Source organism: Pterocles gutturalis, unplaced genomic scaffold (assembly GCF_000699245.1).
Source record: "Pterocles gutturalis isolate BGI_N339 unplaced genomic scaffold, ASM69924v1 scaffold5158, whole genome shotgun sequence".
NCBI lineage: Eukaryota > Metazoa > Chordata > Aves > Pterocliformes > Pteroclidae > Pterocles > Pterocles gutturalis.
Genome location: NW_010120274.1, coordinates 35,127 through 59,034, shown reverse-complemented (window position 1 = coordinate 59,034; position 23,908 = coordinate 35,127). Strand labels below are relative to the sequence as shown.

The window sequence follows — 23,908 nt, the reverse complement described above, 5'->3', positions numbered from 1 at the left end:
CTTGCCCACACCCTCCTGCAGTGATGCATTTCCACTCTGTCAGGGCTCTGGAGGCTTCTGAGCAGCAGCGGGTGGTGGCATCCTGTGGCATTTGCTAAAAGCATACGGCTGAAGGAGTTTTTGGTTTACTGTCTCTGGTGTGGAGAAGGCCCTGCCTCTTGACCTTGAATTTCATGTTAAATGTCTGACTACCATTTTGCACAGCCTGGCAACCGGAAGGACCAGCTGCTGTGGGGACAGTGCTCAGGACAGGGCTTGGGCAGGAGGAGGCAGCACTATGGAGACTTCATCAAAAGACAGAAAAAGATGGAAAAACACTGACTCACAGAAGCTGCCAAAAATTGATAGATTGCTCTGACTTGCTGTTGGTTGGCTCTGGGGAAATGGCCATGAGCATGTGCAATGCTGCATCCTGTAGGCCCCCTTGTTCCCAGGCATCCCAGTCAGCACCTGGGTCTGTGTGGTGTTTGGTTCAAAGATCTGCCCATAGCTAAGGAAGGCAACTGGGAGCAACTCTGCTTGCTTGGACCAATGCACAGGTCTTTTTAGTGTTGTCAGTGAAATAATGACCAACATGTTGCTCGCCTCAACAACTGCAGAAATGGTGCTTTACAAGTTCAGTCTCTGGGAAATGACTTTTAAATTAGATTATCTTATTTGTCTCTGAAACAAACTTGGTCCTCCCCAGCCTGGATAGAAGGTAAAGTGGGAACAGTTATGAATGCTCTTCATTCTTCTTGTGACTTCTTTTTTTTATAAAGGAAGAGGAAAAGCCAAAGTACTAGAGAAAATCCTACCTTATGCAGAATATGTTCTTCTCTCTTCTCTATTGCTGAATTTATTACAGGTATGCTAGAGACATCCTAAGCTAGAAGGAATGTTTTTACAAAGTCTTGGTATTCTCTTAAATCAAAAGCTACTGACACAGATGCTCCTTTTGGTTTAACATATCTCCAAAGCAAACAAGAAAGCACCTTGCAAAGCTGGAAAGAGAAAACATGCTAAAACAACAGTGTGTGAAGTAGCTTGTAGTACGGAAAACCTTTTAATATGGATATTGTCATGCAGGCTGCTATTCATAATGACAGGGATCACCTGCTCCTCTTTCTGCCACATAGCATCCCAGTGATGATTCCAGCAATTGCTTACATGGAAAAAGGAGTAGGAAAGTACTTAGGTATTTTTAGCTATCTTTTTAAAATGCAGTTCAGCAGCTGGAGAAAGACAGGAGAAACCAACACCATGTAGGCAATCAATCCCAGAGGAGGTTAGAAAGTGCAATGTAGACCTCAGTTCCTGAACTTCTGAGGTAAGACATAAGGTTGGACTCTGGGGACAAATTCATTGCTGACTTCTTCTGTGTCATTTCATTGAGGATTCCAGATTTGTGCCTGTGCTGCTGTGGGGGCATCAGAATCTGATTTACTGGGGTCTACTGTTTACTTTGTTTGCTGTATGCAACTCTTAACAGAATTATAGTTTGTTGATTTTATTGAAAAATAAATTTTAAAAAGAATTAAGGAAAAGAAAAAAGGAAAAGAGGGAAAAGAGGGAAAACAAATAAAACAAAAAAGGAAAAGAAAAAAGGAAAAGAAAAAAGAAAAAGAGAGAGAAAAAGGAAAATAAAAAGAGAGAAAAAGAAAAAAGAGAAAAAGAAAAGAAAAAAGAAAGAAAAAGAAAAAGAGAAAAAAGAGAGAGAAGAAAAAGAAAAAGAAAAAAGAAACAAAAAAAAGAAAAAGAAAAAGAGAAAGAAAAAGAAACATAAAAAGGAAAATAAAAAGAAAAAAGAAAAATAAGAAAAAAATAAGTTGAAGAAGTTGTGGAGGTGAGGTGAGGCAAGACAAGGCAAGACAAGGCAAGGCAAGGAAAGTGAAAAAAGGAAGAAAAGTGAAAAGTAAAAAAGGAAAAAGGAAAGACAAAAAAGGAAAAAGGTAAAGCAGTTGTAACTGTTTTCTTCCTGGAGTTTTGGTGGTGCTCAGACCTGTGAAATATATCACAGCCTGACTGCTGACCTATTACAACTGCTTGAAGACCTCAGCCAAAAATTCTGATACTGATACAGCAACATATAATCTCCTCAATCTAAAAATAAAAAATGATACTTAGAAAATAGTGTAAGATTAATTTATTTACAAATATTTCAGCCCATTATACTTTAAAAAACCTTTTGTTCTGAACACTGAAGAATGATAAAAATGTAATTCAGAAATTTTAGATGCATTGATGCTTTTCTGTTCCTGGGGGTATTTTTAGTGTTGGCTTTTCCTTTTCTGGAAGCTTCTAATGTAACAATACCTTACACCACAGTGCTGATGCAGGGATCAGCGTTCCATTAAAAGCTAATCCGTGAGACATTAGGTTTACAAGTGTCACAGACCCATTAGATTTGAGAACACGGAGGAACAGCAGTGGTGAAAGGATTGTCAAATATACAGAGAATATCCCCATAAGTGGGTACTACCATTAGTTTAGCAGGAAAGCATTAGTTCTGAAAATTAATTTTGTATGTGTAATTACTGTTCACAGCTGTTTAGAAAGTGGTATTATAGCAAGTTAGACTGAAATCAGTCAAAAGAGGTTTTATTTTTTTTCTGTTTGAGATTATCTCACTGGTTTAAGCAGCACTCTTTATACTCAGAAATCCCTACATCTGTAAAAAATCCACAAAGACCGTAAATATCTGTATCAGCCTTGAATAATTCAACTATCTTTTCTTGCACACGATCTACATACAGCTTTTCAGACTAACTCTCAGCTAATTCCTTTGCTATGAATGTCAGTCAGTTATCTACAGGGTTTGATATAGTCTTTATAGAAAGAGAAAATGGCAGAAACTGCTTTACTTTTCCTCCATGGATAGTCGGTAAAGATTCTCGCCCAAGTACTCCAGCCTCTCCCTTTGTTCCAGGTCCTGGTACAAGCCTTTGGGGACCTTGCTCAGGCCGTAAACCAAGCCGTACAGGCAGCCAGCTATAGACCCAGTAGCCGCACTTTCTCCTGCAGGTTTAAGCACAATTGCAATGGTTTCTTAGTGTCACCTTCATAGACAAAACTGAAAACCACGCCACACAGAGGAGGAAATATTGCACCATTGATGGAGCATGCCGAGGGCATGTTGGGTGAGTCCCAAAGGCTTGCACCATCCTGTGTCCTGCCCCTGGCAGTGCCAGGTGAGGATGCCCAGGGAAGAGAATGATGCCAAGGCAAGCATGCGGTGATGCTGCTGCGGCATGTGCTCCTGGATTAGGAGCTTATTTGGTTTGGGGAAAATCCACTCCAACACAACAGCTCTTGCAAGCAGCTAGCCATCTCTAGGAAAAAAAAAGAGGGAAGAGTAGTTGCAGGGGTCCCTGCTACATGGCAAACATCCTGGATTGGAGGCATTGCACATGGCATTGCACACGTTTGAAAACATCTAGCCATGATGAGTTGCACTGATGCTCTGTGCAGTGGCCAAGGGCTTGTGCCTTCTGGGCTCTGCAGTAAGGGGCTGTAAGCTCTCTCAGCTTCAGCATGCACAGTTAAAAGGTTGCATTGCCAAAGGCACCAGCTTTTTGGTGGGGGAAGATGCCAGCCTTTTACAAGGTCATATTGGACTTACTTTTCATGCGCCTCTCAAAACTGTGAGGCTTAGATGGAGCAGCATTTGAAAAGCAGCGTGAACGGCATGTGTGGTAGCTGCCGCCACAACAAGGGGGCTTAGGGGGCAAAACTGGGATGCAGATATAACAGGCAGCATGGCAGATTGGCCAACAGTGGCAGCGATGTCCAGGAGGGCTCTGTGGGGCTCCTCACCTCCGTGGAACATGGAGCGGTTGCAGAGCTCCGTCCAGTCCCCGCCGCAGCCCAGGAGGGCATCGTAGGCGATCATGGGGGCGTCGTGGCCCCGTCTTCCTCCCCGGCCTTCTGAACTCCACCTCCTGTATGTCTGTGGAAGAGAGAGCGGTGTCAGGGCAGGGCACTGGTAATGGGGACATGGGACAGGTGTGCTTGGCCAGCTTCCCCCCTGCTAGGTGGGAATAGCTCGTCCAGCAGGGAAAGGGCAGTAGGCAGAAGCATTGCCTGCACAGACAAGAATGCTAAAAAGGAGATCAAGGTAGATTCCAACTTCACACCCTAGAAATTCCTTATTATTTAAAAAAATTAGGCTTGGTAGGGACTTTGCCAGTCCTCTTCCTGCCTCTTGGAGATATTATCAATTCCCCTTGTCAAACATTTGCAAATGTTTCAATGAGACAAGTTTTACATGAGGGGTGAAAAAGTTCTGATTCAACAACTTCTTTAGGGGCTCAATTTCAGACTATGTTAATTTAAGCCCCCTTCTCTAACTTTTTTCTTGCCAAGCCTTTTCTCTCCTTTTCTGCAAGCACTTGTACAAAAGGAAAAATAATTTGCAAACATAAAAGCCATTTCTTCCTCAGGTGAAGAAAGAAGAAATAAAAACCCAAAACCCACAGCAAGGTTTGCAAAGAAAAATCAGATTTTTCTCTAAGGAGGTACCTCCAGAACTCACTTTTTCCTGCCCCAAATCCTCAAATTAACTCAACACTGATTATTTTGTAGTTAAAAAAAATACTCCACTTTGAAGGAAATGGGCAGCTTTATTTCCTGAAGTTTAAGTTACAGGATGGTAAGTTGAATTGTTGCTGCTTGGCTGACTCTCGGCTTCTGCAACATGTATGAAGAGTTTGCATTTCTATCTATTCACTTGCACCTGGACCATTACATACTTGGTTGTGTTTTATCTGCATATATGTCAAACAAGGCAGAGTTGGACTACAGCTCCACTCTGCTGCTTTCTTTGTTTTTTTCTTTTTGCAATCTAGAGAGAGTGTTTTTGTCTTTATGCTGTCCTCTGCCACACGCAAACTTTCCAGCCTTATTGCTGCCGTTTGGATGCTGGTGGAGCAGCACTGACACACGTGTAACACTACCAAAGGCAAGAGGACTAAGCGTGGAGCTGCTATTCTGGGAGCCCAGGCAGGCGGCTCAAGTGTCGCTCCATTTAGCCCTTAAGATCGCTGATGCTCTGCACACATCTGATGTCATCTCGCCTCGCTGAAACAACTTTACACTAGGGATAGCTGTCCTCGGGACCAAGCCTGGGGGGACTTAACTGCACCAAGGCAGCATTTCTCAAAGCTTTCAAAAGTGCAACCTCCTTTTGACTCCTGCGCCTGTGTGCAGCCCTGCGATGTGGGACCAGCCCAGCTCCCCTAGGGCGGGTGAGGACCTTGTGCACGGACAGGGGTGTCGACACACACTTTGAAGGCACTGAGCTGCTGCCAAGCCCTGGAGGTAATTCACGTGCCCCCTCCTCGCTGTAAACCCCTGCGGTCAGTAATTACAGCTGTTTCTGTCTTCCTCACCCTCCAGGAGCTGACCCGCTGCTGGTTAGTACTCCCTTTCATCCATTTTCTTTCCTTTCTGGGTCCTTTCACTGTGCTGGTTTAAGCCATTCCATCTTAAAGAGTTGAGATCCTCACAGTCTAAGTGGCCTGGACGAATTTGGTTTGGATCCTTCTTGTTTTGTTGCACACCGTGTCCATCACAAAAACACGAGCAGGGCGAGTGATTTGTTCGCAGAAGCAAGGCTGATCCTGAGTGTGGTTCAGTTTGTGCCTGTTCACTGTGTATCTAACATGTTCCAAATGTGTTTCATCGAAAAATTACTTATCCTACATCAGCTGATTGCCCAAGCTGTATTTACATATCCAAGAAGGGGTGATTTGTCTTTTATCCCTACGTTTCTAGTAGGGATATCTCCAAATTTAATCTGTATGCCTGCTTATACAGAATGTGGTCTTTGCTGCTTAGCATTTTGAGGTGTAATTTTTTATAGAGGGAAGTTGCCTTTGCACCATATTCATGTCAATTCAAGCCACGTTTGAGGGCTTAACATTGACGCTCCTGCAACTGGCATGTGGCTGCGGAAAGGTGTGCCTGGTGGAGCAGGAACATGCATACAAGTGACCTGTAGCCAGCAGCGGTGCCAGATATTGGTGTTTTATTAATTGCCTGTAGAAAGGGAATCAGCTGTATCACCAGCAGGAAGCATCCAGTTAGTTTGGAGGGAGTGCAAAGGAAAGCACTCCTGGGAAAAAGGCAGACAGGATGGTTACCTTCTCCTGCTTTATTCTTTCCATGGCTATAAACACGCTCGACTTACAAACAAAGTCTCTTGACTTCTGTCAAGCTGTGATCTCTGGCTGGAGGTGGAGCTTGAGGGTCAAGTAACATTTTCATTTATTGTGCATCAAAATGAGTAGCTCAATAGGCCAAACTAGTTGTGCTTGGGCGATGATGATAAATTTTGTTTCTGTGTTAGGAATTAATGCATTTGTCTCTTGAAATGATCACGGGGACATACCGATGGGCTTAATGTCTCCTAAAGCTCTGGTAAAACTGTGGTAGAACTGGAAGGAATGAAAAACTAGTAGCAAATTAATGACACTGAATTAATAAAATAAAACTGGAAGGGGATCTATTCTTATGTTTAGAGTGAACAATTTCTTACTACCCACAATCAATCTATCTTCCATTGGCACCTTTCACTGCATAGATAACCACCTAAAAATATACAAAGTGACTTCTCAGAATAGAACTGTGCTTTGATAGTCTGGAAAAAAGGATTGATTTATGGGAAAAAGGTGACAAGAGCCACATGCTTATTGCTTAGCTGTTAAGCGGAGAGCTTTGAGAGGTGCCAGCACATATCAGAAAGCTGTAAACACCAGGGAAGAAGACATTATTTCTCTTGAGTTAAGAAGATATAACAAGAAGTCATGAGCCAAAGGAAAGATCATGTACTCTATAAAATAATATCCCCTGAGACACGGTGAAACACCATCTCTCGAGACACTTAAAACTGTCCTGGGCACACCCTGCACTGGCAGAGGCTTGCTTGGGATGTCTATCTTCTGTTCAAAAGACCATAACGAAGTCCAGCTCCAAGTAGCCACGGGAAATTCTGTGGGACTCAGCCCACAGCTCCATTAGGATTTAGTGAGAGCCCCTGTGAGACATTTGCCTTTTCCATCCTCAAATAGTCATGGCTTGTGATTTGCTCTGGGCATCAACACATCTGACCATTCAGTCTGCCCCTCTGCACTGTTTCCTCACATTGCAGCAACTCCAGGACCAGCAGCAACTGCTTTTTCACACTACCGCGTACCCAAGCCAAGGATGGGAGTTGTTTTTTCCTCCTAGAAATTTTAGAAAAAAATAAATACTTCCTGACAGCTCTGGCACTGGAAACAGTTGAAAAATACTGATGTGTCTCTGAAAATACATCTCTGAGTTCAGAGCCTTTCCGAGAGCTTTCTGAAGTTGCAGTTACCTTTTCTCTCTCCTCTGCGTCGTAGTTGTCTGGAAAGACAGGTTTATTCTGATTTTCCTCATTGATTTCTCTCTCCTCCAAATAAAATTGCCACTTGGCTTCGAAGTAAAACCAGTGCTCCTGATATTCTGAATGCAAAAGAAATTGATGATGTAGCATTTCATCTGTGCAACATTTTCATTTCTACTTAAATAAGTAAATGACAGTATTGACTGACCTGAAAATCTGGTTATTTTACAGTAACATACATTAAACAAACATATGTACTAAGTATGTATTTCAATATGAAGTGGAACATCTAACTGGAAACAGATGACGTGAAAGAAAGAAGAAAATATTTTCACAATCTTGCACTATTTTTATGGTATATTGAAATTACATCAAGATTCATCAAGACGAGATTTTTAGAGAACTTACTGAGGAACGCAGAGAATTTACTGAGGAACACTCCAAGGAAAACATAAGAGCTAACAAAAAGAGAGAAAAAAATAACTTCTATGCCAATTTTTGTATTCCTTCGCTCTGATTTAAAAAAAAATCTAAAAATTCTTGCATGTCCTATATACAAGTTGCATCCTACCTCAGTCATCAGTTTTTGTTCACATAATTTCTCTAGTATTTTTGTTCTGTTCTCACAGTATTTCTGTGTGATGTTTCAGGAAAAGGCAGATAGGAAAGACCAACATTTCCATTTGCTTGTATTATACATATCAAATGTATCTAAAGGTAAAACCCACATACATCTTCTGTACCCATAAAAATGAACCTTTTAAAATAATCACAGGTCTTTCTCCTTTTTCTCTCACTTCAGGAGGAACATCTCTAATCCCGTTTAACTTTGTGCATGTAAATAATCTTATTAAATTCTGTTAATTTTCAAGCCAATGCTCTGGTTCAACCTTTTTATAAAGGCTTAAAAAGATGCATAAGTCACAGTGACCTGTTAAGCACATACCTACACACCTGCCTGCAGAACTGAGGCCTGAGTGAAACCCTGCCTGGGAAGCCAACAGGGTAAGGAATTAGGAATCAGCGAGATAGACCAGATGGCTAAGCATGCCAAGGCAAACTAACAATTCAGTATGGGACCATTGGCATACAGTTTAAAATAAAACATTGCTGGTTTTTTGTGGCTCTGTCCTGCTTGGCTGCTCGATTGTGTGCTGCAAGGGGCTGAGGACCACGCACACAACCAAACGGTTTCTCTGAAGAACATAATCTGATTTTGCTTCTTTTCCTAAAATGCCATACAGGTGACTGTCTTTGTCAATTAAGATCTTTAAAGCAGTTCAACTCCATGTAGAAAAATCCAAGCTGCCTTGTGGGACCTGATACTTTCACAAGGTTGCCAGTTGCCTATCTCCAGACAGGTATGAGCCTTCAACCACATGGCCTGGGAATGCCCAGCTGCCCGAGTTCATGCCCTAGTTTTGCCCGATTATAAGAAAGCCATCCATTAGAACCCTAAAAAAAGGAGGGTGTTTAGAAAAACAGGGTGAAAATGCACTCACAGCCATCAGGCCAAGGAAAGCATCTTGAGGGAAAAAAAAGAAGTCTCACAAAGAAAATGTAGATTGAAGTAAACTACTGACACCCACTCCATCAGCTGGTTACAAGACTGCTTTTAGAAATGCAGGTGACCTGACAGGTGTCTTTCTTTGTGTCTTTTTTTGCCTATATCCACCATGACCATAAAACATGAATGCCTCAAAAATTGATGTTTGCTATGCAGCGCCTCAACAAGCAAGGAAGTGTGATTAGTCCAATGCACACGCCCAGAAAGAAAGGCATCAAGCAGTTACAAATTTTAGTTGCATGGATGATCTGTAGCATGGTCAGAAATCCCATGCCGCCAGCCCTAACAAGGCTCTGCCCCATCCCTTGAGCCCAGGCTGGGACAACGGTCACATTCAGATCCGTGGGAGTCTCTGGCAAGTAATCGCAACTGAATATCAGAGAGGGGTGCCGAGTTGAGCCCTGTGCGACTGAACACTGTGTTTGCTATCCATGGGGGATAACGCAGCTAAAAAAGAGTTTTCTAAAATTGGAGGACCCTGTCTGGCAGGATTTCTTTGCAGTGCATCTCACCAGCCAAGGAGCTTAGCTTTAACATAGGAGACTTTTCCCAGTACCAAAATAGGACAAAGCTCAACAATACAGGCGCTAGCCTGAGGGCGTGCCTCAGGAGTCCAACGCGCATACCTCCAAGCCAAGGGGTCCTGCTGGGGTGGAGTGACAGGGACCTGCTGCAAAGCCACTCAGAGAGGAGCTCGCACAGGCTAATCCTGCACCTGCTCCTCATAGGTCTCAGCTAAAAAAATCCTGGTGCGCAATGAGGCGCAGTCGAAAACGTGGGGTCTTTCAGGAACCCTCCCCGGTGCTCCTTGCAGATTTTAAAGCGGCAGTTTTCCTTCCCTGGTAAATCTTAATTTCTGAGTGCTCTTGAGTAAAGATTTCCATTGAATTCAATCTTTCTCAACAGCTGTCCCTTGAGATTAACAGAAAAAACTCTTTCCTCCATGTTTTAATGTAACGATACTTGGCTGTCCACAGCAGGTCTCACTGTTATAGATGCGTCACTCCCTGGCAAGAGGGAACCTTTGCCCTGAAGATCACACACATATGACTAAAGTAACAATATCAAGTTCAGCAGTTGTGCTACCTTCAGTTGTTTTAAAACAACGATACAACAGGTTGCATCTAAAACACTTGTTCAGAAAAGTGACAAGTCAAGTCTGAATTTGTCATTGAAAGCTAACTCTTAGTCAGGAGGGAACTGCAGGTGAACTTTTCCTTGCAAAATGAGGAATGTCAGTGGGTTTTCTTATGGAAATATTGAACAGTGCTAATTGATGGAAGGAAGCAGAATAATTCATATCTCTGCATTCAGTTTGCCTAACAACCCACTAAATATCATTTCCTCCCTACCCCCTGCCCAGCAATCTTTGAAGACTTCCTAAAAATAAAGCTGTGGAGTAGGGTGTTATCATTGCTATTTCTCTTTGTATTTTTGCCACCAACATACCAGGCACCTAGGGGATGGTAGAAGAAAGCAGCACTGAACAGAGAGAGCAAGAGGACAGCCTGTGGAGATGGGAGAGGGGGGGAAGCAGCAAAATTGAGAGAGTGGGGAGTGACGTCTCTTCGGTGTCTTTCTAGCTGAATACACGTTTAAGAAAACAACTCTTTTGGCTCCATCACGTTACCTGCCATGTGGCGAATGGTCTTCTTGCAGTATTCTTCAGCCATTGGCACAACCTTCATCATGTCTCTTCCCCACTGCACAAGGGGTTTCCCTTGTATTGCGTATGCCACAAAGAGAGCTGTGCATAGGGACCCTAGAAAGCCTGGAATTCATAGATAACAATGATTACCAATGTGTGGTCTGTGCTCTTACCATCCTTGTCATGTCCTTCATAAAATCATTAGAGGAATGCCTCATGACTGTTGGATAGATTAACGAATGCACATAACCTGTCTCTGCCTGTTTGCAGGCTGGCTCATGGCACATTGAGATTCTTGGCTAGTATGTGGTGCTTGTTGGTTTACAACTTACTTTATGTGGAAGGGAGCTTCTGTTCTCAATGGTGTAGCATAACAGAAATTGAGGTAGGAGTCAAAAATAAGCATAATCCACTAATGTGATACTGAAAATCTTCTAATTGAAATCACATGAAAAAATTGACTTGTGCAAAATGATTCTATTACAAGCTGCATCACCTTGCTTACGGAGTCACGCAGCTCAAGGGCTGTGGTTGTTAGATCTAACACTGTTTCTAGCTCATTTTCCTCTAAAGGGACAAGTCCATGTCTTACTTGGACAATTGCTTCTTTTGTCTAAGGGGACAAGCCCATATCCCCTTCTTTCCTCTAAGGGGACAAGTCCTTAGAGGAAAGAAGCAATTGTCCAAGTAGGAGATGCTGTCTGCCTGCCTAGCTAGGTCTTCCACTTTGGAAATGAATATACTTAAGATGAACTTCCTGTTAACAGGCGCTCTACGCTTCCATGACATCAGAAGCAGAGGGGCTTGCTTCTCATATTTGCTTGTGCTCTTGGCTTTCTGTCAAAGGCAACAAAACCAACCTAGTGCTAAAGAAGGTTAAGAAAACAACTCAGTCATTTAAATAAGCCCCAGGTGAGCAAAGTATTGATGTGTGTGCTTCTCTCGGTCCAGAAGCGTTCACTCAGGCATAGAGGTAAGCACGAACTTTGTGTATCTTGCTGAAGGTAAAACCAGATTATTTTAGGAGGGTACAAGTCCAGATGAGATGATTAGTCATTCTCTCTGCCATAAGACCTGCAATACTGGGTCAGGCCAAAGGCACATCTAACCCAGTATCCAATAGATGCTTTCATAAGGAATAAAAAACCAGGTAGAGTCAGCTCAAAGGGTTTCATTTGGATAGACAGCATCTAACCCAGCTGTCATAAACATCCCTGAGTGTCACATCCAGCATGAGGGTGGCAGTAGAAGGTTTAGAAGGTGAAGCAAAGGGCTAGCATGGGGTAGTTGGTGGTGAAGAGAGTGATAGAGGCTGGGACGTGCCCAGAAGATTTTTGGGGGACTTGCAGTCTCTTCTTGCCCACTCCCCAGAAAGCCCCCCTTGCCCTGCTGCTATTGCCATGCTCCTGGCAGCCCTCATGTAACTGGGAAAGAAAGCAAGCCCCAGACAAAGTTTCTGACTCTGTAAATAATGCCAGTACAGAGTGAGTCTGATTGGTTTGGCTTCTCTACTCTGCAGAGATTCTGGACTAGCTTAGTGGGAATTTTAATTACACAGCTTGATGGCTTTTAACAGCAGTAGCCCTTCTCGTCTGCTTGCCTGATCTCTTTTGAACCCAGGCATATCTCTGGACCTTGCAGCTGCCTGTAGCAGCAACGTCTGCAGCTTAACTATGCACGACATGGGAAAGTATTTTCTTTGTCTGTTTGTTTCAGTCCTGACTGACATGTCAATTGGCTTTTCCCTGTCTTTGAGTTACGAGAATCAGAACCAATGTTCCCATGGCACCTTTCAAGATGATAGTGAGATCCGTGGTGGCCTTTCCACCCCTCTCCTGCCTGTATGGCCACTGTGCCACTTGTCCCTTTTCCCAGCTAAAAATTCCTTCTGGGTGTAATTTCTCCTTATATGGAAGGTGTTTGGCAACTTGGATTCTCCTTGCTGCCATTTTATGTCTCTAGTAAGTCCTTTCTGAGGTGGGAGACCCAGAACTGCAAGCAGTCTTACTGCTGCTAATGCACCATGGACTTTGTATATTGGCTTAATGATATTTTCTGCTTTGTTCTGAATTCTTTTCCTCCAATTTTATGTCATCCTGATGACTTTCTGACTGCTTCAGAGCACTGTATTGAACATGTCACCATTCATTATGGTTTTATTTATTGCTATTTAAAGCAGACAGAATGAATACATGCTCATGTAGCATAAAATTATCAGAATGACAGACCTGAATATTCAAAACAACATTAAATCTACTTAATTATCTTTTGTTTAGATAATGTTTCAGATTGTATCCTAAATTTTGTGGAGTTAGATATTTGTTTGCTTTTTACCTTTACCTACAGTGATTGGATATGACAAAACCTGTCAAGAGAAAAATGTTATTATCCCCTGAACCACAAACTTGCATTATAATGGTGAGTCATCTGGATGTGAATCCTAAAATTTGATCAGGGCAAGTGACATGAACATGCTTTGGACAAGACACGTTGTGTTTAGTTATTGGGGTTTTAGGAGGGAAAACTCCTGTGCCTGAGGTTGCTGTTGGCAACCTCATAAAAGTAATATGTACGTATCTATACTATCCAAGCAAAATTAAAACCAAGGCCTTGGAGTCTGCAAAGCAGAAGCAGTTTAAGCAGGTGAATTCACAGGAGCTGCGTTAGTCCCCGCAGAAGGGAAAAGCAGCCTTAGAGACTTCAGTGCACCCATATGTCAGTAGACATTACCTGTAGGATGGTTGTGAGTCATTCGACCACACTCAATGCTCACTTCAATAAGTGACTCCAGCCTTTCCGGCTTCCAGTATCGCATCCCTAGACACATGGCTTTTGTTGATGCTCCAAATCCAGAACCTAAAGTAAAAAGATAAAGCCAAGCATTTAAAAGGACACTAACGATACACAAACATATTGACAAAATGTGAAACAAGCACATTTTATTAATTCAACTCATGCATGGAACTCCTCAGGGAGTAGGAAATTAGCATGCAAAGCGAGTAACAATTTTGGAAAGTTTATTCTAAGAAATTTTGCTTCTACACAGTGATTCTGGTTTTACAGGTACATTCCAATATTCTCAAGTGCTATGAAGAGCACAGCAGGTTCAGAAAGCAGTGCCCTCTCTTGTTCACAGCACTTGTTTGATTCAAACTCTCATGACATCTTTACTCATTTTTGAATGACACCGCTGTTTTGCTTGCTCCAGCCAGCACAGGAAGCAGAAGTTTGAGAAATAGATATGCTTTTACTGCCTCCTTATTTTATCAGTCTTCATGCTGAAAGCACACAATTAAAACACTTTATATGAATATCACAGCTGATCTTACAATTTTAACGCATGTTTCACCCTAGAGGGCCCCCCAGGTAGTTCACAAAATAAGTTTCTGCTACATACAAAAATAATGCTTCCAAAAAGAAACTAAAGGCCATGGACCCAAGTCCTCCAAAGTCAGGCAATGTCAGAACTGAGGTTTCCTGTGAGACCTGAAATTAGTGCTTCTGTGCACACTCATTATGGTACAGCCTGTGCTTACTGAGCTTGGTCTTTGGAATTTCTGCCTCGTGCAGTGTGGTGTTTGCTTACTGAATAGCTAATTCAGTATTTCTTTTAATCCTCAGCATTGTGTGCATGATCCTAGGTGCTCAACTTTTAAACACTTCACTGAATGGAGCGTTAAATTGACTAATGAGTTCCTCGGCAGTACTTATCACAGTAATATCAGGACCCCACAGAAGTTTTAATGAGTTTATCTTCACAAGGCACCAGCGAGGTGATTATCTCCTCTTTGCAGCTGGTGAGCCAATGACCAAGAAAGCATTAACTCATTGCAGGCACCCATCCTGAGACAGATAGGGTTTGATTTTTCAGAGTACTTGGCATTTTTCAGCACTGTCTTTGCTCAGTCACACTTCACAGTGACCTTGGGTACAGTTGAGAGCAATCAGCATTTCTCTACTTCATCCCTGGAAGATAAGGGGCATATTTATGCCACCTAATTTTAGCGTCTGTGGAGCCTGCAATAGGAGCACAGTCTCCCTGTCTTTCTCAGACAGCGCGGAGAAAGGCTGTGTCTGCGTGAGCCTGTACTACGGTGGCGTAGTAGGAGCAATTCATGGGCCAGAGTGAATTGAAGCAGTAGATGCTAAAGAGCCAGGGTCAGGGCTTTTAGTCACCTGCCTTCAGAGGAGCCCTTGGCTCCTCCCCTGGGCTGTGCCCAGTGGGGCTGCAGAGCACCAGAGGCTCTCCTGGAGGACTGATTGCCATTTAGTGTCATCCCAAGTGCCTTCAGCTCAGGTGTCCTAGGATCATGGGTGAGATCAAAGTGTGGTAGTGCAAGTGGCAGGAAGATTTGCTTCAAAAGTACTTGCTTGAGACAAAGTGGAACACTACCACAAGCCACCCGAATTTCTCTCTCTCTCTCTTGAAGAACTCTTCTCCCTGGAGAGCAGCTATTCTGAGTGAGCACCCTGGTTAGGTGATTTAATTAGTTAGTTGAAGGCTTTCTTCCCTTCCTCCTCAGAGTCCAATGTGCAAATTTTGCATGCAGTAACTCTTCCAGTGGGCTTAACCACCAAGAGCAGTCTAAAAAAAGCCAAGCATCTGACAAATGTGACGTGAAAGACTTTGCAAAATACTATTTTATTCCCTACAAGCTCAGAGCTTGTATCCTCCTTGCTAGCCTTCTTGATACTAATAAAAGAGACCCTCTCCAAGACACCTTTGGCCACTTCTTCTGGTGAAAAGGCTAGACACTTGTCCTGCAAATGGTGTGTTTGCTTCTGTACCTGATATGTGCTGCAGCTGTAGTGCCTGGTTGTTAAGAAGACAAGAGTAAATAAAACTGTCTGTCTGTCCCACAAATCACATAGAAACCACAAGGAAGAGTCGGGAAAGAAATCCAGTCTTCCAGAGCACCAGTCAGCTTAACTGGAAGAAATTATCTTCTCCTTGCAAGACCAAACTCTTCAGTAAACCATGGGCTGCTCTATGGCAGAGTCTTCTTCACTATGCAGTCCTGGTTTCTCCAAAGGACACAATCCATGCTGCTTATCCAAGAGGGAAGGGTGTTGTGCTACGCAGAGTTGCTAATTAAATAACATCTCTTCATATATCCAAAGTGGAGGATGCAATACAGTAATCCATCTGCTGATCTGAAGGTGTTTGTCTTTGCAACTTCATTGTGTTCCTCCAGTCTAGGAAGTTATAATAAAACCTTCTGCAGAATCAGACAAGCAAAGTTGGTAACAAAAAAATCCATCCCATGGAAGCCCAGACGGGGCTTCAGGTAATTAGCAGCTGTTATCTCCCATGTCTCAGTATCTGCCACTTGAATTAGTGAAGCAAGGGACGGCGAGACTAGTCCAAGCAAGCAGTGAGACACATGTGTAAGAACATAGATCAAAGGTCAACCTAACTTACTGACAGTGGCCAATGGAGAAGGTACTTAAGAAAGAGTAAAAGAAAAGTACAATGATTCTACCCCTTTGTACTAATGGAGCTGCTGACAATTGGCTCCCTGATCCAGGAGGCAGCTGGCTCTTCATCTTTCTGCTTAATAACCCTTGAATGAAAAAACAGCAGCTATGGAGTTATACACTGGTGAAAACATGTTTTATGTTTTGTTCTCTGTTCCTTTCTCAGTCATTTCTAATAGTCTGTTTGTTTTCTACTCTTACTGAGAACTGAAGCAATGTTCTTGTAGAACTACTATAGCTCCACGTTCCCTTACCTGAACAGTAGCTGAATCAGCAACTGCAACTATGTATATAAAATTAGGATTTTTTTTCCCTACTTACCTATGACTTTTCATTTCTCTGCATTGCATTTGGTCCTGCTACTGTGCCATACACTTATTGATCACTGTGAGCATCCTTCACTACTCTGCACCATATTATCTTTGACTTTGCTGACCCAATGTGCACTTGCATTTCCAGATAGCTTGTGGACATGTTGAACAACAGAGGTCCATCACAGGTACCTCATTCTCTATGGAGAAAACAGACTGCAATCTCCTGCTCTTCTTTTAACCAGTCGTTTATTCCAGGAGAACCTTTCTGCCATTCTCTAGCAACTTAGTGCCTTATCACTGAGTGCCTTTGCTGGGGGACCTTGCTGAGTGTCTTCTGGAAACCTTAACAGACCGTCTGTAGCCAAGCGATTTTTTGGCTACTTCATGAGCTTTCTAATAGGCTTCTGAAGTGTGACTTCCCATCACAAAAGCTGTGTTGCTACTTTCTTATTACATCATTCTCATTCATGCACTGCATTATTCTCTTTTAGTATGTAGTATCCCAATGTGCTTTTCTTCACTGTACATCTGCAGAATAAAACAGATCAGCTTAATGGCTGCTAAGCCCTGAAGAAGCTGTGTCTCTTGTGCCTACAGACCACTCTGCATAAGAACTTAGAGCCTGGCCCCTTTGAACTCCTGTTCCTCTGTGGCTTATCCTTCTCTTAATTTTTGCTCCCCAACTTTCTGCATTTGTCTCATACTTTTTTCTCATGCAGCTTTATCAATGCCACCACCAAAATGTACTGTTCTCAAGTGCTACTAGGAAGACAAGCAGCTGCTCCAGTAGCTGCAAATAAAGCTTGGATGCTGCAGCCTCAGCCTGAAATACATGTGATACAGGTAGAGCCGAGCTGCTGTTTGACTGGCCTTTTGCAGTGGCTCTGATGGCACATCTCTGACTCAAGGGGTACCACCTTACTCAGATTTTGGTTCCAGGTCTCAAATATCAGCGATTCTCTTCTGAACAAATTGAGGTTTTGCCAATGTAATATTTTTACCATCTCTCAGGAACAGCAGACTCATCTGCATCAAAACTTTAAACAAATGCTGACAGACAGAGGCAAATACTCAACAGTGAAAATTTCAGCCTCAAGCTTATCAACGTTATAAATTGGAAACAAGCTCCTAAAATGGAAGGGGCTAGACAGCCTTGGGCAGGTCTTCCGGCAGTTAGAGGAATCTCACCAGCCTTTACATAGTCTGGGTGCCCCTGCAGTGAGTATGGCAATGAACATGACAGAGGGTGGCACACAGGGCAGTTTGATTTAAGAACTCAGTGTACTGACTATACGCACACGAAATTGAGCAGAGGCTCTTCATATAAGCAACGCAAAATTACCTAAGCTACGATTTTACTGTTCTATAAAGGCTATCCCATGAATTCTTGATAGAAATGAGTTAGGATAGAGAGACCACAGGAAAACAGCATTTTGGTTCCAGCCCAAAGATATCATCCAACTGCCAGACATTCAATGCTCATGGAATGCTTTTGCCTTGAGAAAATATTTGCGAAAATTCAATTAAAAAGTTAATTATGTCCATAGCAGTGTCAGGCCCTGTGGTATGCTGAACGTCTCTGCTTCAGGTCACTGTTTCTTCTGCTCTCAGGATGAAAAAAAAAGGCTTCTTGAGATGTTCAGGATGATATTTGTCAGACCAGATGGAGAATGTGGGCTTTAGCTGCTAGGTCTCAAGGCAGGAATTCATTATTGATCGTTCTAGCCCGGAGTATTCCAAAAGAAAATAGTTAGTCATGGAAAGCTGGGGAGGGGGAAGGCCAAAAGAAGAGATGCAGCTCCAACATAGCAATGGGCCAGGAAACAGCCGTGCTCCATGTGCTGGAGGTGCTGAGGGATGCTCAGGGCCATCAGCAGCTCCCACAATTATTTGAACCAAATTTTACCCACTGTCAATCAGAAAACATACAACAAATGCTGAAGGAGCACTTTCTCAGATCTGCCTGGCTAATGCAGGGTGGGCAGAATACATGGGGAGGGGATCCTTCTCCCTCCCAGCAGCTGTTGTGAGGAGTGGGGGCTGAGTGAGGGATGCTTTTTGTGTCAGAGAAAACTGACTGCAGAGACCCAGAAATAGCCACGGCATTGTGCCACTGGGTCTTTGTCACAACATTCATGGAATCATGGAATGGTTTGGGTTGGAAGGGACCTTAAAGATCATCAAGTTCCAACCCCCCTGCCATGGGCAGGGACACCTGGCCTTGAACACCTCCAGGGATGGGGCATCAATATGCAGTGCTGTTGAGCAGTGCTGATACATACTGCAGTGGCAGAGCATCACACAAACACAACTCAACTTCTGTGTGAGCTGACATTGTGTCGTGGCTGTCCAAGTCTACCTCCTCTGATGATGTGGTGTGTCTACAGGCTTTCAAGACTAGCTGCACAGTCTGGGTATGGGTATGTGTATATGTGTGTGCACAGCTGCATGGATGTTATTTAACTTGAAGTAGAAATTCAATTAATCATAAAATGAAATTATCTTAACAAGAAAGAAAGAGGGTATGGGTAGGGAAACAGGGCTAGGAATGTTGGGGATTATCCGCAAAAGAGTCATAGCTGTTAGCAGGGCATCCACCTGGAGAAAAGTCTCTGCTTTCAGTCCAGTGAACACATTGGTGCCTAGAGCATTTTACAGGGTCAGCTTTTTGTTTCATATCTGCCATCATTGAAAAGATCCAAGACTACAAACATTTAAAGGAAAAATGGCAGAAAATATTTCTTAAAATAACCATTAAACTCAAGGACAAAGACCTGGACCCAGAGGCACAGAGCCAAGAACAAAGTCTCTTTAAATAGATGCTAAACAGGGAAGGGCTCATTTACGAGAGGACACAGTGCCCTACAGAAGGAATTCCTGGCAGATCTCTTGCCATCCTCAGGCAAACATGGAAATGTTTCAGGGGTAGTAGCCTTTGATGTCAGGGGTAAAAAGGAAAAAATTTCCATGTAGCCACAAACGCTGAAAGCGTGCATTATTCCAGCTAGGATCTATAAATGGAAAGCGGCACCATACCCTTTTCATTGAACGGTGTGTGCCAAGCAAGGAGGTAGTTGTCTGGTTTTAATTCCCTGCAGCCTTCAATAGTAGCAGGGTCTGGCCGCCTCCCTGAAAGCTTGTCAATAGCATCCACATAGCGTTTTACCAGCTCCCGGTACAGGTCTTCTAAACACCAGTAATCTGCTCAGGGGAAAGAAGAGAACATTGATAAGTGAAAGCAAAAGAGCAAGAGAGCACTGGAAACAAGCAAACAAGCTCACTATGCATTTAAGAAATATTCCTATTTCCACATCCAACACACTGGGTCGTGTTTCTGGTGCCACTGTCCATGCTCCATGAGAGCAGGCTTGAGTGAGAACAGTCCCATCTCTCTATTCTGATTTTCCTGCTTTCCTTTCCACTTTTAATTCCTTTAATTGGAAAAACGAAGGCATTCTGTTTGTCAACAGTAGCTGCTCAGGGCCTTTGTTTAGGCTCCGTGGTGTGAAGTATTTGCGGAGGTGTCTGACTGCAGGGTGAGTACGTGGCTGCTGTGGGGACTGGGTGTGCACAGGAAGCCAGCTGCACCTGCTTCAGCCCCTGCCTTTGCTGTCATCTCCAGATGTGAATCTGATTTAAAAGTTAAAGCTTTTTTTTTTTTTAGATTACCACTGAACTATTTTAAAGAGATATGTGTGATTAAACACAAAAGCAGATTAGCTACCTTATATTTTAATCTGTATTTTATATTTATTTTGTCCAAAATCTGTAGGTCTTCCCTGCAGGCATCTCAATATCTTATGTCAGTACCGTAACCAGAACAGAGAGCTTTTATAAAAATTATTATAAAGATCAACAGGAATAGCAAATCCCTACAGACTGTAGTACTTCCAGCAGATAAATTCCTTTCTGGAATAAATTCACTAGAAATATCTGTTTATTGATTATTTTTATCAAGGCCTACAGTCTTGCCTAAGGAGGAACATTCCCTCTGTTAAACACACACAGTTTCTCCAGTATAGCTGCTGCTGCATATTGTTGGGCTTGAACAGCTCTGCCCTTGGCTCTTGCCAAGGAAAAACTTCCACTGGAATCTATGACAGTAGTGCAATCAGTGGGAACTGAGGAGGCCATCAGGATTTGACCATTTATATCTTTTCTACATAGAGAAAACCTTATTTAATACTTGATTTGTCTCACAGATTGAATGACACAGCAGGGGAAGTTCTTCTGAAAATATCTACATTTTGTCAAAGATTGGTGATTTCTTGGAATCCATAAAAGAGCTTTAGTTTAAGAGAAAGTTTGGAGTCCCATAAGCCAGAGCTGCTCAAAAGTACCAGTTATGCAGACAGGCGAATAAAGATCCAGGGTAAAACCAAGATCCCCCTCCTTTCCCAAAAAAAATACCCTATCAGTTACATTGGCCATCCCACATACAATCCTAAAGCAACAAGATACTTTCAGGCTGCCAACTCTTCCCAGATTTAGGAATCAGATGTCGGCTTATCCAAATGGGATCTAGGAGCAGGATTTACAGCCTGGCAGCTTCTGCAGAAGCCTTGGCCCCAGAGCCAGAGTGCCTGTTGTCCAGCACCTCCGGGCTGCACGAGCCCACCACGGCTCCCACACCTGGAGCCAGGCGGCCGTCTCAGCCGTCAAGTCAATAGGACACATTCTTTCTTTAGAAATGAACCCTTACTTTTTTTTTAAACCCTTGTTTAAGTCAGAGAGGAAAAGGCTTTCCTCATTGCAGGGGTAGTTCCTCTGCTTTTGATAATGCTGGTTTCATTCCCCCTTATGGGACAAATTCCTACTGGAAGCAGACATTTTGTTTTCCCTTCATTGTGGGACCAACCCTTCCATCCATGCACGTGGTAGATTTGGGGAGCACCAGCTCAGTCTGCAGCAGTGCCTGCAGCCCCCACCACTTCTGGCCATGGCCCTCCTGGGATGTCCTCCACACATCCAGCAAAGCGCTGCCCAAAATCACCTCCCCAGCTGAGAACCGCCTTTGTCCTTAACACAAACCTCCACCTCACACTTGGCTGCTGTTGCAGCCTCAGGCTGGGAGCTCCCCTGAGGGCAGTGCTTTTTTGGCTGGTAATGTGCGAGACACCCAATATATTATTTAAAATGCCAGCCTCCGCGGCAGCGAGGGCTCCCCACTGTGTGAGGAGGGCAGGTCCCTGGGGCTGGTGGCAGCCGCCTTCAGCCTTGCAGACTCACGCTCACCTACTGTAGCTTCCGCTTGTTGACTTGGGTGGTTTGGCACACAGGCTGGGCCAGGAGCAAGCCCAGTGGCTTGTGTTCCCCTTGGCAGGAGGTGACACTGCTGAGGGCAGGAGCTGTTTCCCTTGTGGCAAGCAGGGAGAAGGACTCGCTTTACCCCATTCACCAACATTACTATGAAATGCAGATTTCTTACTAAAGTTCCCCATGCCAGCTTGCTGCTTTCTCACCAGCCCATAAAAGCACTTTTTAAAAAAACTTGTCTGATCAGGCCAAAGAAATGGGAGTGTATGATAAACACAGCTGACAGGAATTATAGCCGAGACTTTTCTTTAGAGCCACAGCGCTCCTCCTATATTTAAGAAATAAGATTTATTGTTTTACTGTTAACCTAACCAGCTTGATTACCCAGAAGTTAAGGTTTTAGAGAGGTCAATAAGCAAGAAACATATGGTACATATTTAATCATAGCCTATATTCAGAAATATGTTAGTCATCTTTTTTCTTGATAGGCTGACATCTTGCCCTTATCTTTAGTGTATTAGCTACCCCTTAAACCATTGGCTAGCTAATAGCCAAGCATGAAGTGTCCAACACACTCTTCAACAGATACTAATACATACTAAATTTAGAGCAGATTGGAAGCAGGCAGATAAAAGGGTGAAACAGAAGCACAAGTGAAATTTCATTGACATGAAATATACTTAGCTACACTGTGAGCTTCTGCTACTGTTAGTTACCCAGTGTTATGCATTTTAAGAAAAATCAGGAATACTTTTTCAGAGATTAAAAAAATTTATTCATTCTGAGGAGGCAAAAGGTTTCTGAACGGTCACTATCTTCTGGTGTACTTCTGATGACGATCTTGACAGTCACAGAAAGCTCTAGTTCAATGGGTAGGGTGTTGACACAAATATAATTGTATCTTACAGAAAACTATTCTTACTTTAAGAAAAAACAAATGTTTTCTCTCAGAGTACTGAGATTTTAATAACTTCCACTATTCTAATAGACTTTATTATGAATGTAGCATTTTAGAATATTTTTTGGACTAAAGACACAGAGCTCTCCTTATAAAGCAAATTGTTCTTTTTTCTGGCCTTGCAAGGTACAACCCTTTGCCTGAGGGGCAGTGAAGAGGAGACAGCGCTAGTGATTTTAGCTTGAAAGAAGTATTAAGGTGACTCTACTCCAGGCTGGGAGTTCTGGACACAGTCATGTTAAAAATGCACTTAGAAGAGTTCTTATCTTTTACAGAAGAATTTCTAGTGGCTATATTATTCCCTGACATATTCTAGTGTACAGATAATCTACTTGGCAATTACTTTTGTTATGCTGTACATGAGGTATTTTAGTCTTTAAGCTTTAACCAATGTATGAACCCAGGCAAAACCGAGGGAGAGACCGTCCACACTCAAGAAATCCAAACTCCCCAGTTCGTGTGATGGTCACAAGATTATGCTCATGGAGGAGACAAGCTAATGCATGTTATCATTCACATAAGCAGCCTTTCTCACACGCTTTCTCATGACTTCCCCAGCATTCAACCTTATTTTAAGAAATGCAGCAGCTGGACAATTTTGTTTGTTTCCAGACTGCATTCACTAGTCCCGTCATACCTACCTGTGATGACAGCCTCTGCTGTAGCCATGTGCATGAGCGTGTTGTCACTTACTGGCCACTTGTCGGGGGAGAGCACCAGGTTCTCAAGCCCTCCAATTTCCTTCAGCTCCTGCTGGATTTTTGCGCCTAAGGCATTGTTTTCTCGGGAGAAATTGCGATAACCAAGAGCATCCCCTACTCCAGCCAGCACCAATGCAGCCTTAAATTTATCCATTCCCCAAGACACTTTCCACTTTCCTTTTGTCCAAGACAGCCACCAAATCTTGATCTTCCTTGTTCCTTTGCCTTCTGCTCAGCTGCCCTGACACTTTATATCAGCCATTGTGTCACACCGGGAGCGCTCTCTATAAGGCAAGGATTTCCTTTTCTGGCTCTGCAGATGCCATCTCTTGTCTGGGACCCAACGGAGAGGAATTATTTCATAACCCAGTGATTTTGCAGGGGCTTTGTTCAATGAAACTGCAAGAGCATACCCACAAAGTGAAGTTTCTGCAACCCAGCACAAAGCAAGCCAGGAAATCCTTAGCCCTACCCAGCGTAAGTAACTCTACACCCAGAAAAACAGATGCCTCCACAGGGGTGTTTATTTATTTAATAGCCTGTAAATGATTATATTTTCCTGCCCTTTTCTGATATGCTGGAGTCCACCTCCCTTTCAGGGACCAGTCAGAAGGAAAGCCTGTAATAAAAGGAGTTTC

At 43.1% G+C, this 23,908-nt stretch overlaps 1 protein-coding gene across 1 annotated transcript; it reads right to left on the bottom strand.

Annotated features, from left to right (window-relative positions):
* Positions 1-2,566: 2,566 nt before the first annotated feature.
* ADPRHL1 (ADP-ribosylhydrolase like 1) lies at positions 2,567-23,697 on the bottom strand. Its single transcript, XM_010076831.1, has 7 exons — positions 23,211-23,697; positions 19,392-19,556; positions 13,294-13,419; positions 10,546-10,686; positions 7,340-7,467; positions 3,796-3,928; positions 2,567-2,997 (listed from the first exon to the last, which is right to left on the bottom strand). The coding sequence occupies exons 1-7, from the start codon at positions 23,422-23,424 to the stop codon at positions 2,840-2,842; spliced, it is 1,065 nt and encodes a 354-aa protein (XP_010075133.1). The 5' UTR covers positions 23,425-23,697; the 3' UTR covers positions 2,567-2,839.
* Between the last annotated feature and the right edge of the window lie 211 nt (positions 23,698-23,908).

Bases quoted from the DNA above. Each gene is read 5' to 3' on its own strand.
- ADPRHL1 (XM_010076831.1), bottom strand. From the start codon at position 23,424: ATGGATAAATTTAAGGCTGCATTGGTGCTGGCTGGAGTAGGGGATGCT. The intron at 3,929-7,339 runs GTAACTGCAACT...TCTCTTCCACAG, and splicing joins ACGCAGAGGAGAGAGAAAAG to ACATACAGGAGGTGGAGTTC. The intron at 2,998-3,795 runs GTGAGGAGCCCC...TTAAACCTGCAG, and splicing joins CCGCTCCATGTTCCACGGAG to GAGAAAGTGCGGCTACTGGG.